General features: G+C 45.2%; 1 protein-coding gene and 1 pseudogene across 1 annotated transcript in view; both read right to left on the bottom strand.

The window, feature by feature from the left end:
* Positions 1 to 9,781: 9,781 nt before the first annotated feature.
* Positions 9,782 to 11,032, bottom strand: LOC108801180 (annotated as a pseudogene).
* A 6,083-nt stretch (positions 11,033 to 17,115) lies between these two features.
* LOC108801181 overlaps positions 17,116 to 18,916 on the bottom strand; it is a 14,538-nt gene continuing 12,737 nt past the window's right edge. Inside the window, exon 3 of the mRNA XM_018573111.1 lies at positions 17,116 to 17,343. Within this exon, the coding sequence (XP_018428613.1) occupies positions 17,116 to 17,343 (228 nt within the window). The remainder of the gene's footprint in view (positions 17,344 to 18,916) is intronic.

The raw sequence follows: 18,916 nt of genomic DNA on the forward strand, positions 1-18,916 counted from the left end.
TTGAACTTCTTCCACCCTGTTTCTTCAAGATGAAGGAATATGATATATATAAAAAAAATCCTATTCAACAATTTCGTCTTCAAAGTTAGCGCAAATGAAGAACTCGAGTTATTAGTTGATTTGTGAAAATAAGTTGGGAATCTCCTTCATTCCGGATCCCGGCATGTTCTCATAAATTAAATACTGTTTATTGTATCAGAGTGAACGTTCTGACAGAAAGACAGAGATGGCAAAGATCTGATTGTGGACTAACGATAGAGGATTCTGTGTGTGATCCGGTCATGGACCATGGGGAGAATATGTGAGGCTGAACATGGCTGGGGAACATGGCTGGAGGGAAGGAGGTAGAGCAGGAATGTGAGCTGTATGTAAGGTTCTAGTGATAGTGGTCAGTGGAGGAGGAAGCAGTGCTGGGCCAGTGAGCTATATATAAGGGGACAATGTGTCTGTTGTAGGAGAATGGAGGAGGAAGCAGTTCTTGAGTAGGAAGTTTTATATATGATGACAGTGTTTGTCTTTCTATATCATGAGATCACGGCTGGCTCCACCCAGCTGTCTTTTGCGGGTAGAATGGCCGGCCTTTGGCAGGCCATTCGCCCTGCTTCAGCTGTACCTTCGGCTCAGCCGAGCTAAAGCATATGCCATCGGCTCGGATGAGCTGCTCGGCCGCCTTCGGTCGCTGTATGGGCTATAGTGAATAGCTCGTACAGCACTCCGATTCGACTGAACAGAAGGGCTCCAGCGGCCAAAGAGAGTCGAAGGATCAGCCAAAGCTACGGCTGGATCCTTCAGCTCTTTCGTCAATAACCACCTATAATGTACTGTGGTTCTAGGCAGGGACTCAGATGACAGGCCATACATTCATATACACTATGTCCATACATATAAACATATTTTTATTGCATGTAACTAAGCAGTGGAGGCTTCTTGTCAGTGACCTCTCTCCACCAATAATCAGCTTGCTCAGTATTCTGTTTGGATATATAAAGTTCCAGATTTTGTTATGCAGGATATATAGAGAGAGGGATCTATTGGAGAGGGAAGAGTTTCTGAATCACTCTATCTACATTTGGCACTAAGGACACATTGTATTTCAGCACTATGTCATCCCGAATGAAGTCCTCACTGGTGATGCCCTTCCCCCGACTTCCTTTACTGTGGAAATTGATGGCCGTAGTGTTTGGTACATATGTAGCTTTTCCTGTATATTTTGGAACATAATGGACAGCGGTCTGAAACACATTCCTGGGGTTCACAATCAACTTACGAGGATTATGCATGTTTGGCTTAAGAGGATTTCGGAAGGTGTGGAGGAGAATATTGATCCCGGGCACGTGAGACCAGAGATCCAATTTGGAGCTTTTGTCTAAGGTGGGAAAGACGTGAGTAGTATTCTCACATTCTGATGTCCGGATTGTAGACGGTTGGAGAATAAAATGACGGCACCGCACACAAATATGGACAGTACGCAGAACATGCATCTAGTATACATCCGCATTCTGGTCCCATCAGACGATCACAGCTGTACAAAGACAAGAGAGAGAGAACGGCATAAAATATCTTAATAAAACGTGAAAATCTGTAACTCTAATCTACAATTGTGTGATATATACCAAATATACATCAGTCACTGTACCAGAGGAGCTTACACTCTAATGGCCTCACCACTTTCACTTAAGCTCGGTACCAAAGAAACTTTCACTTGCACTTAAAAGGGAACTATGGGGTAACCTTTTCATCCCATAGTTCTCTTAAGGGTCACGGGAGGACATATGCTAACATCCTCCTCCTGTGACCCAAAGCTCAGTATATAGCTTGAGAGTTACTATTAAAAATAGGTCTAACTAATGCCATACTCCATACTCTACCCCCCATACTCTACCCCCCATACTCTACCCCCCATACTATACCCCCATACTCTACCTCCCATACTCTACCCCCCATACTATACCATACTCCATACTCTACCCCCCATACTCTACCCCCCATACTCTACCATACCATACTATATCGCCCATACTCTACCCCCCATACTCTACCATACCATACTATATCGCCCATACTCTACCCCCCATACTCTACCATACCATACTATATCGCCCATACTCTACCCCCCATACTCTACCATACCATACTATATCGCCCATACTCTACCCCCCATACTCTACCATACCATACTATATCGCCCATACTCTACCCCCCATACTCTACCATACCATACTATATCGCCCATACTCTACCCCCCATACTCTACCATACCATACTATATCGCCCATACTCTACCCCCCATACTCTACCATACCATACTATATCGCCCATACTCTACCCCCCATACTCTACCATACCATACTATATCGCCCATACTCTACCCCCCATACTCTACCATACCATACTATATCGCCCATACTCTACCCCCCATACTCTACCATACCATACTATATCGCCCATACTCTACCCCCCATACTCTACCATACCATACTATATCGCCCATACTCTACCCCCCATACTCTACCATACCATACTATATCGCCCATACTCTACCCCCCATACTCTACCATACCATACTATATCGCCCATACTCTACCCCCCATACTCTACCATACCATACTATATCGCCCATACTCTACCCCCCATACTCTACCATACCATACTATATCGCCCATACTCTACCCCCCATACTCTACCATACCATACTATATCGCCCATACTCTACCCCCCATACTCTACCATACCATACTATATCGCCCATACTCTACCCCCCATACTCTACCATACCATACTATATCGCCCATACTCTACCCCCCATACTCTACCATACCATACTATATCGCCCATACTCTACCCCCCATACTCTACCATACCATACTATATCGCCCATACTCTACCCCCCATACTCTACCATACCATACTATATCGCCCATACTCTACCCCCCATACTCTACCATACCATACTATATCGCCCATACTCTACCCCCCATACTCTACCATACCATACTATATCGCCCATACTCTACCCCCCATACTCTACCATACCATACTATATCGCCCATACTCTACCCCCCATACTCTACCATACCATACTATATCGCCCATACTCTACCCCCCATACTCTACCATACCATACTATATCGCCCATACTCTACCCCCCATACTCTACCATACCATACTATATCGCCCATACTCTACCCCCCATACTCTACCATACCATACTATATCGCCCATACTCTACCCCCCATACTCTACCATACCATACTATATCGCCCATACTCTACCCCCCATACTCTACCATACCATACTATATCGCCCATACTCTACCCCCCATACTATACCTCCCATACTATACCATACCATACTCTTCCCCCCCTACTATACCTCCCATACTCTACCCCCCATACCATACCATACCATAAACTCTGTATTGACTTCATATTAATATTGAAATTCAGTAATCAAAAGAAAATAGACACACTAAACCAATTAAGACGAAAAGGCACATGAACGTTTCCAGGATAATACATGCCGCAGATCAGCAGAACAGTGAGTACACAGGGGAGTTTTTTGGTTAGATGATAGTACTTGTTAGTTGAATACTGGATAACGGAGAGTTTACTGTATTTATGCAGCTCTGATGAACAGTCCTCGCATGAACTTTCACAGTTCACACAGGCAGAGGACTTGCAGTCAGTCCTCATGCATTCAAAGCACATACAGCCAGAAAATGTGCAACCAGAGCACACACAGAGCAGACACAGAGCAGACACAGAGCAGACACAGAGCACACACAGACCACACACAGACCACACACGGAGCACACAGACACACCTTACAATGCCATTTACTTACATTGGGGTAAGCTTTGTTGGAAGAGCTTAGTGAGAGTTTGTTGGAATTACTATTTCTGTCCTTATTATATCACGGAGTGAATTGAAGTTGAGGAGCGCCAATGATTTACAGATAAAGTTTTTGTTAATTTATGTTCTCAAATAATCCTTCAAACATGAGAACGTGTTTCGGCGGCCTCCCCATCATTGTACAAGATTGAGATATACAGTAGAGTCTTAATAAATGAAATAAGTTTAAATGTGTACGGATTTTAAAAAGCACAGGGTGTTGAAAATATAAATATATAGTTGTGTATGAGCAATATATCTACACAGTACATCTATAATTCAATATGAATTCTCTGAAAATTTGGGTCAAATTTGAACTAGACCCGTATTGGGATTTCAACACTAGAAACAAGTGATATGACTCAGCTGATGTCCCCCAACTTTTCCATAGAGATTAGTAGCACACACTATCCTTTTCTCCTCCCCAATGACACCACCAAGATATTTATTCACTCCCTTGTCAACTCCCTCCTCATTGACCTACTTCTACACAGGCTCCTCCCCTCTTCAGTCTATCATGAATGGTGTCAGACTCATCCACCTAACTAACTGCCCAATGTCTGCAACCCCTCTCTTCCAATCGCTCCACTAGTTTCCACCCCCCCACCCCCTCTCTGCCAATCCCTTTAATGGTTTCCACCCTCTGCCCCTCTCTGCCAATCCCTCCACTGGTTTCCACCCCCCCTCTCTGCCAATACCTTCACTGGCTTCAATCTCCCACCCCTCTCTGCCAATCCCTCCACTGGTTTCCATCCCCTGCCCCTCTGCCAATTCCCCCTCTAGCTTCCATACTCCACCCCCTCTGCCAATCCCTCCACCCAAAGAATACAATTCAAAATATTAACAACCACTTACCAGCTATGGTTCCTGATATTGGGAATGCTCAGTGGCCTGGAGGGTATTCAAACACCCGTCTTTCTGGTAGCTAGTGCTGCGTCTTTTCATTAGTTACCCCAGAACTAAAGCACTATACTACTTACCTTTGTAGTTGTTTGTCTTTTACTGGACAAGATTGACCTGACTACACTCCTGTCTGCCATCTGCCTCATCCCCTGTTTGGACCTTACTACTTTCTCACCAGCCACCTGCCTCTTCCCCTGTTTGGACTTGATTACTCTCTACTCTGCTGCCTGCCAGGACCTCTGCTTGACCTGACTACTTTCCTGTCTTCAGCTCTGTGAACAGCCTATGCACCATAGCCTTTCCGTTACAGCCTCCCCCTTGGTGGGTTCATTCTGAGGGCCGCAACCTGGTGCCATCTTGTTGCCAAGAAGACTGGGACCACTAGAGTTGTGTCCCATCTCCACCATTACGAGCTCTGGTGAGGACCAACTGCCACTTAGACTCCGTGTCTTGAATGAGCCAGCGTCACCTGCCAAAGGGGGCACTATAACAGTATTGAAGCCAGAGATGCTTTTTTACAAATGAAATAAAATTGAAGCTGAGCTTTATGTTGGTGACCTCGTTGACTATCCTGAATTCCTGACGAGATTTGGCAATAGGCACTGACCTTTATTTGTGGGGGAAACTTTAACCCCTAACACAAGGCACCGTACTTGCTAAACTTCAATGTCACTACTACTACTTGGAAAGTTGGAGGTTTAAAGGTGGAGTTTAAACTGAGGCTTTATGTTTTCCTGGGTCGGGGTGCAATAGGGATATCGAAACAATGGTGAGGGGAGTAAGCGAGATGCACATTTTTGGACAGAAAGGACAACTAGTTGACAAGAGGGATGAAAGAGGCCTTCTATGTCAAACTGAAAAAAGCTTCTTTGAATAGGGGCAGGGGGCTTTGACACCATCTGTCTTCCACACACTAACAGGGTTATTGACAAAAGGGTGAAGAGTTTGGAGAAGGCCGGAGAAGTGAACAATCTAGGACAGCATAGTTGATTTGGAAAAATTCTCCAATTCAGCTCACTTTTCCAGTTCAGCTATGTTGTCCTAGATTGTTCACTTCTCCAAACTCTTCACCCTTTCCAAACAATTCACACTTTCAGCCACAAAGTATTAAACCTATATAGACTTCCTGACACCAAGAATGAGATTCTGTAACCAGAACAGGGGGGTGTCAGAATGTTCACACCTCCCATCCTGTACAAAGTCAAAATCATCCTTTCCGTGATGATTGGATGAAGGTCTTCATAAATGACGCAATATTTTCCTGACACTCATCAGAACTGAAGAAGTGGCTTGGATAAAGTATGAAATGTCTTCAACATTACAGAACAAATCCAGATGAATGTGACTACTACTGGCTATGGAAGCAATGTTAACAATTCAGTTGGAAAGCGAATTAATATTTCCTGTGGTTTTGAACTACAGAAGTTGGAGGAGCTTGAAATGTATTTAAGAGACATAAAAAAGATCTTTCAATCTATTGTATGCGTAACCACCATGACCTAAGAGGGAGTCTCTATTTATAATTAGAAGCTGTCAGGCTGTAGTCTGTGTGAGTCTTATTGATAATTTAGCTTTCTGGGGTCTCTCTTAAGGCTCTGGTTATGGTTTGGTTAAGGACCTTCAAGGCCAACCATTAGGAGGTTTATTGCCAGTTGTGCAGGCTAGGAGAGAGAATAAATATGTGACCTTGGGAAGTCAGTCTTCCCCCAGGTCTCCTGCCTGGGGAGGGATGCTGGGGAATGTCTGATGCTCCTACACTTTCTGCCTGAGGAGGTTGACCATGTGCTTGGACTGAGGCCTGGGTATGAGGCCAAGTGCATAAAGCCTGGGAATGGAAATACTGTGGAGAAACTTCAGCTTGAACATTGAGCCATGGGCGCTGGCTAGAAACCTTGTCTTGGACTGAAGAATGGCCATTCCACCCCTTTGAATTTTATAGCTGCAAAACCCAGCATCTTACAGCCAAGAGCTCATGTCACAGACTGCAAGTTTGACTTACAGCCTTGACAGAAAGAGAACCTTTAAGTACTTTTCTCCTCTTACTGGAGTGTGCAAAACCATGGGTGTCCTGTGCCCTAAGCCTTTCTCCCAAAGTTAACAAATCGCCTGCAAGCAAAAGATCAGCAGCGTGGAAGTCAGTTAATCGTTGTCACTAGTGGGTTGGTGGGTACGTTAAGGCAGCTATGGAATTGTGAAAACTAGACAGGATAGGGGGGCCCAGTCCATCCAGTGGCTCCTTAGGTGGTGAGCACTACATAAGTTATGACTACATCATAGATTTACAATAGATGCTCCAACTTCTAATTTGAACACACGTTAGCTGTATTGAATAGCTAATGTGTATACCAATCAGTCATAATATTATAACCACCCACCTAATATTAAGCAGGTCCCCCTTTTGCTGCCAAAACAGCCATGACCCTCCGAGGCATGGACTCCACTAGACCTCTGAAGGTATGCTGTGTTATCTGGCACCAAGTCGTCAGTAGCAGATCCTTTAAGCACTGTAAGTTGCGAGGTGAGGTCTCCTTGGATCGGACTTGTTTTTCCAGCAGATACCACAAACACTCGATTGGGTTAAGACCTGGAGAAATTAGAAGCCAAGTCAACACCTCGAGCTTGTTGCTGTGTTCCTCAAACCATTCTTGCAGTGTGGCCGGGCGCATTGTCTTGCTGAGAGAGGCCACTGCCAACAGGGAATACCGTCTCCATGAAGGGGGTGGACTTGGTCAGTAACAGTGTTTAGGTCGGTGGTACGGGTCAAAGTAACATCCACATGAATGGCAGGATCCGAGGTTGCCCAGCAGAACATTGCCCAAAGCATCACACTGCCTCCGCCGGCTTGTCTTCTTCTCATAGTGCATCCTAGTTACTGGTGTATAGGTGGGTGTCCCAGGAGGGTTCGGCTGTTCTCAGTGCTGTGTGATGACGGATCTGTTTGTTCTTCTTCCTCCTTACATTCACTTTTATTATTCTACATATCAAAATAATGCTTTTCGCCCAACTTTTTTTCAACTATGGTTGATTAAGTCTGCAGTTAACCCTTTACGCACCAAACGTTCGCTGCCACCACATACTTTAATGGAAGCACAAACCGATCCCAGCAAGTGCTGTGACAATTCAAAACACATTAAACAAAGCCTATGTTGCCGCTGTCCTCTCAGACAGGAATATGACAGGAGTCACTATGCAGTAGCGCTCTTCACAGAGGCAAGGATACTTTAAGTTCATATTTAGAGCGTAGAGATAAGATTAACGATTTTTAAGATCGTCCTTTAATAAAAGAAACGGTGCAGAAAATATACAGAACAATATATTAATGAAGAGAGACAAAATATATAACAACAGTAAAACAAAAGGGAATAAAATGAGAATACTTAACAGTCCTGGGTTTATGAGTCTTGACAGAGTCCAGAGTTCAATAAGCAAAAGAAAGGTCTGAGTGGCTCTTTTTCAAGCAAGGCTTGCACTGATGATCTCCAGATACTAAAGGGGAGGTCTTCTGGGATGTTTCAAACTTCTTGATGTTGCTGGAGTTCCTTTCCTTGATGTTACAAAACAAGAGTCTCTTCTAGCTGCCTCGGCAGCATCTTTATGTCAGCTCTTTAGGGGGTGTCACGGAGCTTGCCCCTGGAGAGGAGGAGCAGGAGGGCTAAGCCTTTACAAAATATATATAAGAGAAACTGGTATAGCAGCCGGGTCCAGAGGGCCACAGGAAGCAGGTAGAGGGATCAGGATCAGGATTGCAGGTTTCCAGAAGGTTTCCAGAAGCAGAAAGTAAAGACTATGGAACACAAGTCAAATGCCGAGGCACTGAGAGCTTCCTGAGAAGGCTGAATACCCTCCCAGCTGCCAGTATCAGGTGGCTAATAATTGCTGGGAACTGCTGGCTGCTGAGAGACCATAGATTGTGTAAAAGTAAGGAGGCACAGAGGAGATGGCCATGGATTGGGTGAGAGAGAGGAGGCTCAGAGTAGATGACCATAGATTGAGGGAAGGAAGATAATAAGCACAGAGGAGATGACTATGGATTGGGTGAGCGAGAGAAGACACAGAAGAGATGACAATGGATAGGGCGAGAGTGAGGTGGCACAGAGGAGATGACTAGGAGATGACAAAGAGTTAGGTGGTGCGACGGATGTGAGTGGAGGCACAGAGGAGATGACTATGGATTGGGTAAGGAGAGGAAGCACACAGGAGATAACTACGGATAGAGGGAAGAGGGAGGAGACAGTGAGGAGTTGGCCATGGGTGGGGGAAAGGGAGAGGAGATGACCATGGATATAGTGTGTTTTTTTGAGCCAAAAAAAATATAAGACGGTGTCTTATTTTCGGGGGGAAACACGGTAGTAAAGAGAGGTGGAAAAAAACAGAGGGGATAACCATGGATAGGGAAAGACAGAGATGGCATAGATCTGATTGTGGATGAAGGATAATAGATGCTGCATCTGATCTGGTCATGGACCATGGGGAGAATATGTAGCGTGGGGCTGAGCATGGCTGAAAAATAAGGGGAAAATGAGCATGACTTGAGGGAAGGAGGTAAGGTGGGACTGCAAGCTGTATATATGGTTCTAGCATGTGCCAAGTCAGATAGTGGTCAGTGGAGGAAGAAGCAGTGCTGGATCAGTGAGCTATATATAAGGTGACAATGTGTCTGTTGTAGGAGAATGGAGGAGGAAGCAGTTCTTGATGATGAAGTTTTATATATGATGACAGTGTGTGTCTTTCTATATCATGGAGGAGGAAGCAGTGCGGGATCTGTAAACATTATATAATGTACTGTGGTTCTAGGCAGGGACTCCGAAGACAGGCCATACATTCATATACACTATGTCCATACATATAAACATATTTTATTGCATGTAACTAAGCAGTGGAGGTTTCTTGTCAGTGACCTCTCTCCACCAATAATCAGCTTGCTCAGTATTCTGTTTGGATATATAAAGTTCCAGGTTTTGTTGTGCAGGATATATAGAGAGAGGGATCTATTGGAGAGGGAAGAGTTTCTGAATCACTCTATCTACATTTGGCACTAAGTACACATTGTATTTCAGCACTATGTCATCCCGAATGAAGTCCTCACTGGTGATGCCCTTCCCCCGACTTCCTTTACAGTGGAAATTTATGGCCATAGTGTTTGGCACATTCCTAAATTTTCCTATACATTTTGGAACATAATGGATGGAGGTCTGAAACACATTCCTTGGGTTCACAATCATTTTAGGAGAACCGATATGGGATTCTTGGAAGGTGTGGCGGAGAATATTGATCCCGGGAACATGAGCCCAGAGATCAAATTTGGAGCTGTTGTCTGAGGTTGAAAAGACGTGACCTTCAAATCGGAAGACATTTGTTTCTGGATAACGTTTGAGGAGATTCTCCATCAGTGAAGACCAGTCCCGGTCTATGACCGGAAGAATAATCTTATCAATGTCATTGAGGAGAACAAATTAACTTTTGTACATATTTCTGTATAAACAATCATTTAAGGTTGTCAGTTGCCCAAAATAACCAATCTCGGTGGTGAGTCTTCGGGTATATCTCCAGTGTTTTGATGTCTGAAGATGGCGGTCTATTGGCCATGACACAACCTCCAGAGTTCCTTCATCAATGTAATGACGTAACACCGTATCTACATCCCGGGAACAGCTGGTGTTATACATGGTGACTCTAGAGGCCCCCAGAATCTTGTACATCTCAATGTGCTGGTCCACCTGGAGGACATTGTTGTAGTTTCCATACAAAGTAGACATGCAGACAGTGAAATTGTTAGAGATCAGCTGTGGTGGACGGTTCCTGACTTCAAACAGAGGGTTCTGACTCGTGTTTGTGGAGTTAGTTGAAGAGAAAGACATATAAGTGTAATCACACCCAGAAGGTTCTGGACACAGAAGTTCTGCTGTTCCATATGGGAACCCAAATCTGTCTCTGTGAAATGCTATTTCAGCCCTGATGAAGACGTTCTGATTGGTGGAACAATGGAAGATACAATAGAGCTCGGTCACAGATACATGGATGATGGCGATGACCCGAACTGACCGGCCAAGTCTAGGCTCATAATACGGAGCGATGATGAATGTTCCATTATCCAGAGCAGTGATGGTGTCTGTGGCAATGGGAAGGTTCTGTATTCTCATCTCCTGATGTCCGGATTCTACATGGTAGGAGTATAAAATGACGGCAACGCACATAAATATGACCAGTGTGCAGAACATGCATCTAGTATACGCCCACATTCTGGTCCTATCAGACGATCACAGCTGTACAAAGACAAGAGAGAGAGAACAGCATAAAATATCTTCATAAAACGTGAAAATCTGTAACTCTAATCTAGAATTGTGTGATATATACCAAATACATATCAGTCACTGTACCAGAGGAGCTTCCACTCTAATGGCTTCACCACTTTCATATCAGTCACTGTAGCAGAGGAGCTTCCATTTGCACTTAAAGTCCCCCCCCAACCCCCCACAGTCACACATCATTATTATCATATGTTTGTGCAGCTCTGAGGAACAGTTGTCGCATGACCATTTCACAGTAACAGCACATACAGCCAGAAAACATACAATCGGAGCACACACAGACACATCACACAGACACATCACACTGACACATCACACAGACACATCACACAGACACATCACACAGACACATCACACAGACACATCACACAGAGCACACACAGACACATCACACAGACACATCACACAGACACATCACACAGACACATCACACAGACACATCACACAGAGCACACACAGACACATCACACAGACACATCACACAGAGCACACACAGAGCACACACAGAGCACACACAGAGCACACGGACACCTCACAATGCCATTTACTAACACTGGGGTAAGCTTTGTTGGAAGAGCTTAGTGAGAGTTTGTTGCAATTACTATTTCTTTTTATATCACGGAGTGAATTGAAGTTGAGGAGCGCCAATGATTTACAGTTAAAGTTTTTGTCAATTTATTTTCTCAAACAACATGCCAACACGTTTCGCTGGTCCTAACATCGACCCACAAGACTGAGATATACAGTACAGTCGTCATAAATTAATTAAGTTTAAATATGTAAGGATTTGAAAAGCACAGGGTGTTGAAAATATAAAAATATAGTTGTGTACGAGCAATATATCTACACAGTACATCTATAATTCAATATGAATTCTCTGAAAATTTGGGTCAAATTTGAATTGGACCCGTATTCAAAACTCAATCACTAGAATTGAGTGATATGACTAAGCTGACCTAAAATACCATCACATTGACATACGTGTGCAAAATAGCTAAACATTGTAGATTTGTTTGGCTCAATCTTACCAAAACTGAGCTCATGACATTCCCCCCCCCAGTGCCCACTCTCACAACAATCCTTCCCTCACTCTGCCCCTCATGCCAGGGTGCTCAGTGTAATCCTGGACTCTGACCTCTCCTTTCAGCCCCACAGCCAATCACTGTCCAAATCCTGCCACCTTCTTCACCTCTGTAACGTATTCAGAATTCATGCTTTTTAACCAATGACACCACCAGGATACTTATTCACTCCCTCGAATATTGCAACTCCCTCCTCATTGGCTTACTTCTACACAGGCTCCTCCCCCCTTCATTCTAACATTAGAATTGCAGCCCCTCTCTACCAATCTCACCCTGGCTTCTATCCCCAATCCATCCACTGGCTTCCATTCCCTGCACCTCTCTGCCAATCCCTCCACTGGCTTCCATACCCCACCCTCTCTACTCATCCCTACACTGCCATCCATCCCTTGCCCCTCTCTACCAATCCCTCCACTGGCTTCCATAACCCACCCTCTCTGCTGATCCCTCCAGTGCCTTCCATCCCTTGCCCCCCTCTACCAATCCCTCCACTGGCTTCCATACCCCACCCCACTGTTTCTTTATGTTGTAAAAATTTTTTATAACTTTTTAATTCATTATTTCTTCTTATTTTTTGTAATTTTTATTTATTTAATTACTTTTTTATCAATTTAATTATTTTTTCATTTTGATTTATCTTATTTACTTTTTAAAATTTTTTAAATCTTATTATTGTTTATGACCAATCCCCTGTGTGATAGCAATTGGAGGTGACGGGTTCTCTTTCTTGACCCCTGTCACCTCCAATACAGGAGTTCTAGCACAGCCCTGTGCTGGAACTCCTGTGACAGGTGAGAGGGGAAGAGCGCAGCACGGCACAGCACAGCACAGCACAGCTCTCCCCTCTCACTGTCTACACAGAGCGGCAGGGTTACCTTTAACCCTGCCACTCTGCTCACTGCAGTGAGGAGACGGACTTGGCGGCGGAGCCCGGAGGACGGAAGCAGAGGAGAGGAGGCTGCAGACATCGCCGAGTTCACATGTAAACGAACAATCGGCTGCCTCAGACTACACGTAGCTCGGCTTGTACAAAGCAGGGCTAAATGTAGAGAGGGCAACTTACCGCCCTGTGGGTGGCAACGCACCTCCCGCACCAGAACCTGTAGTAGGTACAATTGCATGGTGCTGTGCATTCATTGAACTGTACTAGTGTGAAAACTTCCCCTGGGTCTCCTACCTAGAGAAGAGATGCTGTAGATTGCCTGATGCTCCAAGGCTTTCTCTCTGAGAAGGGTGCCCATGTGTTTGAACTGATGCCCGGGTTTTGAGCCCTATTGCATGAAGCATGGGGACTAAAATGCCATGGAGGAACTTCAGCCTGAATATGGAGCCCGATGAGCTGTCTAGAAGCTTGGTCTTTATTGGTCCTTATTGGATGAACGCTATGTGTGTTATGGCTACATTGTGGACTTATAGTAGGTGCTCCTGCATCTAATTTGAATACACATAAGATGTATTGTATAGCAGGAACAAATGTTGTCCATCTGTCAAATCTTTGACTTTTCAGGCTTACCAGGTTGCTTCTGACAGATTGCTTCTTCATCTGCAAAATGACATTGACTTGCAAAACAACTATCAAGAGATAATGAATCAGCTGAACAAAGAGTTCCTACCGACTCAGTCACTGCGGCTTTGGCCCATTTTAGCTTTCGGGTCCCAAAGCAAAGAGGAACTCACGCTGTCTAACACTTTGGCCTCCAACAGCAGCTGAAGACCTGTGTTCCTGAACCCAGACTGAGCAACTGGAAAGTGTAACATGCACTTTCCTCGATTCCAGTGAGGGGCACTGTTTGTTTTTTTCCCCCAAAATGAATGATAGCTCCAGGTCTCTATCTTGACACGTTCCTCATCTGCAGAATGAGATCAGTTTGTAAATTATGCACTGCGAAGAACTTCCTTGAACCTTCTGCCATGGTCACCATCTTTGAATGAGTGCACGTCGCTGATGACTAGGACATATTACTATATGCCATATACTATATACAGTATTTACCTGGTGATCCATCCAACAAATGCAGGACAGAAGGTCATCTCCAACTGATATCACATGCAAGCTGAACGCTCCAGAATGTATTCTGCATTTGCTTATCAACACAATCCCTAAAACCCTTCTCCTCCAGTGTAATTCTACAGAAAGGTGATCATATCCCCCCTTAATTGGCTCTTTACCAAAGAGAACCATCAGTACTGTCTCTGATCAGCGCTACAGCTGCTCTTTTACTTGTAGTTCTACAACATTGTGTGTCACTAGTGAGACAGAGCATGGCTTGTATAGCAAGGATTATCACAAGCACTGGGGAACAGGCTGATGATGCCTAAATATGGCCCCACCAGCAACAAGGCCAATTCCAGAGCAGGGGGTGTGTGGTTAGGTAAATTAAGCCACAGCTGACTAGATCAGTGCTGCAGCGGGGTGATTAACCCTCACCAGTCATTGCTCTGGCCAGCAATAGAGGCTGCCTGAACCACAGAGGCTGCCTGACAGGACAGCCTACTGCCTCTCCTGTCCTTTGGCTTGCCTCCTGGTATCCATATCTGCTGCCTGTACTGACCTTTGGTTTGTCTCCTGGTATCCATATCTGCTGCCTGCCCTGTCCTTTGGATGGCCTCCTTGTATTTATATCTGCTGCCTGCCCTGTCCTCTGTATTGTCTCCTGGTATCCATATCTGCTGCCTGCCCTGTCCTTTGGCTTGCCTCCTGGTATCCATATCTGCTGCCTGTACTGACCTTTGGCTTGTCTCCTGGTAATTGTGTCTACGGTCTGTCCTGACCTTTGGCTTGTCTCCTGGTAATTGTGTCTACGGTCTGTCCTGACTTTAGGCTTGTCTCCTGGTGATCCTAGTGTGCATCATGCCCTGACCTCTAGCCTTGTCTCCTGATTACTGTCATCCACCATCACCTAAGTCTAAACCTCTTATAACACAAGGAAGGATGGAGACAGATGAGGTCTGACTAATGCTTTGTGTAAGGGCAGATTGTGTCGCTCTGTCTCTCTGGATTCTATACCTCTTAAAATACAGGGAAGGATGGAGACAGATGAGGTCTTACTATTACTTTGTATAGAGCAGGTTACATCTCTCTCTGGAGTCTATACCTCTTATATACATCTTATAATACAGGGAAGGATGGTGACAGATGAGGTCTTACTAATGCTTTGTATAGGGCAGGCTATGTGTCTCTCTTTGTAGCCCATCCCTCTTATAATACAAGGAAATGCTTTGTTTGCTTTAGAAACAGCAGCCTGAAATTTCATGTCATTGTTAAGTTTATGATCAACCAGAACTGCCAGATATTTCCCAGTCATTGACACCCCGAGATGTGCTCCACCTAGATTGTATGATGCAATAATGCCCAAAAAGCAACAACTACAGTCATCAACATTAATCCTCATTAATCCTACAGTATGTTTTCCTCATAGCTACCCCATAATACAGCATTCAGGTCAGCTGATAAATCACATGAATTGTACTTTTTCCCCAAACTCTATATCATTTATAAACGGGTTACCTTGGGGTTACACCACTGAGAACATTGAACCTTGGGGCACACCACTGAGAACATTGAACCTTGGGGCACACCACTGAGAACATTGAACCTTGGGGCACACCACTGAGAACATTGAACCTTGGGGCACACCACTGAGAACATTGAACCTTGGGGCACACCACTGAGAACATTGAATCTTGGTGCACACCACTAACAGCATTGAACCCTGGGGCACACCACTAATAACACTGAACATTGGGGTACAATACTACTAACCTTGGACCATTCAGAATATGAATAATTGATCTCTACTCTCAGAATACGGGTTCCTGGTTTGGCTGCACTCTCTATAGGGTTGCTGCCAAACCAGCTGCTGACAAGCCAGAACCCTTCCCATCACAGCTCAATATAAATTTTAAGCTGCAGAGACTGTAGACCACATACATGCTTTTTCTTGCTAAGCCCTGTGTCCATGTCTGTTAAAAGCACCCCCCCCCCAACTGATACTCCCCTTTCCAGTGTACCCCTGCTGCTCCTTCTTTCATGCGTGGTTTACATGTTTTGCTACATGTTATTGCAATTTACAGTGACACGTGTACCGCCATTAAATTCGCATATCACCACAACACTCTTATACTATAGCGAGTAATGTGCCCACAGCTGCAGCACATTACAACACACACGCTGCGCATGTCGTTGTATAAAAAGGTCCTATGGGCCCATTTACACTTCCGTGTTGCGCTAACATGTGCAATTCGATGGCACCTTAACTCTCCTGCATTGGCAGCCCATTTATTTTCTATGAGCTGCTGTAACACAACACACATTAACACACACAGCGTGATGGAAGTGACCTTGCGAAATTGCAGTAGACGTGAGAGTTGCTGAACCAGCCTGCTGCCACTGCTGTTTTGACGTAACTCTTACATCCATGGCAGTAAAAGGGTTAAATCACCTCCAACTTACAGATACACACCACCACCTTTTCTGTTTACCTCGTCTCTCCCAAAAAAACCCCCAAAGCAGCTAATAACAATAGTCTAAAAAATCAAGCCAAGATTCCTCAACACCAATGACACCATCGTGTTTTCCATGCGAAGCTTCCCCCCATGGTGGTGGTGGTGAACCTCCTCCCTCCCTCTGACACATTAGATCCCTCGCTGGTTCTCAAATGACACAATCCAAGCAGAATATGGACCCTTTGGGTCTCTGTGGGCTGCCTCATCTTGTAATAATACCTCATGATGTTTGTTCTCCAGATGATAGATACTTCTAATTGACCCAAAATGACCCACCTTTGTAGACGTGTTCATAAATGTCATTTCATAGCTTCAAAATGATAGATCTTACCTCATAGGGTTTCTATTATATTGTCCGCTTCCTACAGGTCTCCTCCCATGTGATTTGTATTCTATGATTCCATATCGGTGAGCACACACTGACCTCTATGAATCCCTGGTGGTACGGTTGGCTATGGTTGGACCCGTGGTGATCTCTGGAGCTACGGTTGGCTCTGGTTGGACCCGTGGTGATCTCTGGTGGTACAGTTGGCTCTGGTTGGACCCGTGGTGATCTCTGGTGGTACGGTTGGCTCTGGTTGGACCCGTAGTGATCTCAGGTGGTACGGTTGGCTCTGGTTGGACCCGTAGTGATCTCAGGTGGTACGGTTGGCTCTGGTTAGACCCGTAGTGATCTCAGGTGGTATGGGTGGGTGTCCCGGGAGGGTTCTGGTGTCCTCAGTGCCGTGTGATGACGGATCTGCTTGTCTCTCTGCCTCTTTATAATCACTTTTATTATACCACACATCATAAAAATGCCCTTTGCCCATATCCCTCACTTGATTTTGACCGCTCTGTCGTTTCCGCATCAATATCTGGACCTTGAACCGTAATTATACGTTAATCATACATTATTAAGTGATATCACTTTTCACCTGGAACACGGCGCGGTGATAACAAAGTTTATTTGTAGATATAAATCAAATTTAAAACACATTTCTATAAATAAACGAAAATATTCTGAAAACCTTCATAAAAAGAACCTGTTAGATGCAGAGATTGGAAAGATAAATACAATTTGACATTCCCCATGCTGGAATATAAATACAGTGAAGATAATAATGATTTGATCCCCTGAAGATTACAAAGAAATGGAAGGCCTATAATTTTTTTCTCATCGGAGTATTTTAAATGATAGAGACAGAATATCAACCAAAAACCCCCAAAACACACACATGATACAAATGTTATAAATGGAGTTGCAGTTCAGTGAGTAAAATACGTATTTGATCCCCTACCAACCAACAATCATTCTGGCTCCTCCCAAAGACTGGCCATGTGGTACACAGATGAGTCCTGTCACTTTAAGAAGGTGCTCCTAACGACAACTCGTTATGTGTATAAAAGACGCCTGTCCACAGAATCTCTTTCTTCCATTCAAACCTCCCCCACCATGGGAAAGACCAAAGAGCTGTCAGAGGACGTCAGGGACAAGATTGTAGACCTGCACGAGGCTGGAATGGGCTACAAGACTGTCAGCAAGGAGCATGGTGAGAAGGAATACAAAATAACCATCAATGGCCCTCGGTCTGGAGCTCAATGCAAGATTCCGCCTCATGGGCTAAGGGTGATCATGAGAAAAGTGAGGGATCAGCCCAGAACTACATGGGAGGAGCTTATGAATGATCTCAAGGCAGTTGGGACCACAGTCACCAAACAAACCATTGGTAACACAATACACCGCCATGGATCGAGATACTGCAGCGCCCGCAAGGTCCCCCTCCTCAGGAAGGCGCATGTACAGGCCCGTCCCCCTCCTCAGGAAGGCGCATGTACAGGCCCGTCCCCCTCCTCAGGAAGGCCCATGTACAGGCCCGTCCCCCTCCTCAGGAAGGCCCATGTACAGGCCCGTCCCCCTCCTCAGGAAGGCCCATGTACAGGCCCGTCCCCCTCCTCAGGAAGGCCCATGTACAGGCCCGTCCCCCTCCTCAGGAAGGCCCATGTACAGGCCCGTCCCCCTCCTCAGGAAGGCCCATGTACAGGCCCGTCCCCCTCCTCAGGAAGGCCCATGTACAGGCCCGTCCCCCTCCTCAGGAAGGCCCATGTACAGGCCCGTCCCCCTCCTCAGGAAGGCCCATGTACAGGCCCGTCCCCCTCCTCAGGAAGGCCCATGTACAGGCCCGTCCCCCTCCTCAGGAAGGCCCATGTACAGGCCCGTCCCCCTCCTCAGGAAGGCCCATGTACAGGC

This window comes from Nanorana parkeri, unplaced genomic scaffold (genome assembly GCF_000935625.1).
Source record: "Nanorana parkeri isolate BGI_ZX_2015 unplaced genomic scaffold, ASM93562v1 scaffold2240, whole genome shotgun sequence".
In the NCBI taxonomy this organism is placed as follows: domain Eukaryota; kingdom Metazoa; phylum Chordata; class Amphibia; order Anura; family Dicroglossidae; genus Nanorana; species Nanorana parkeri.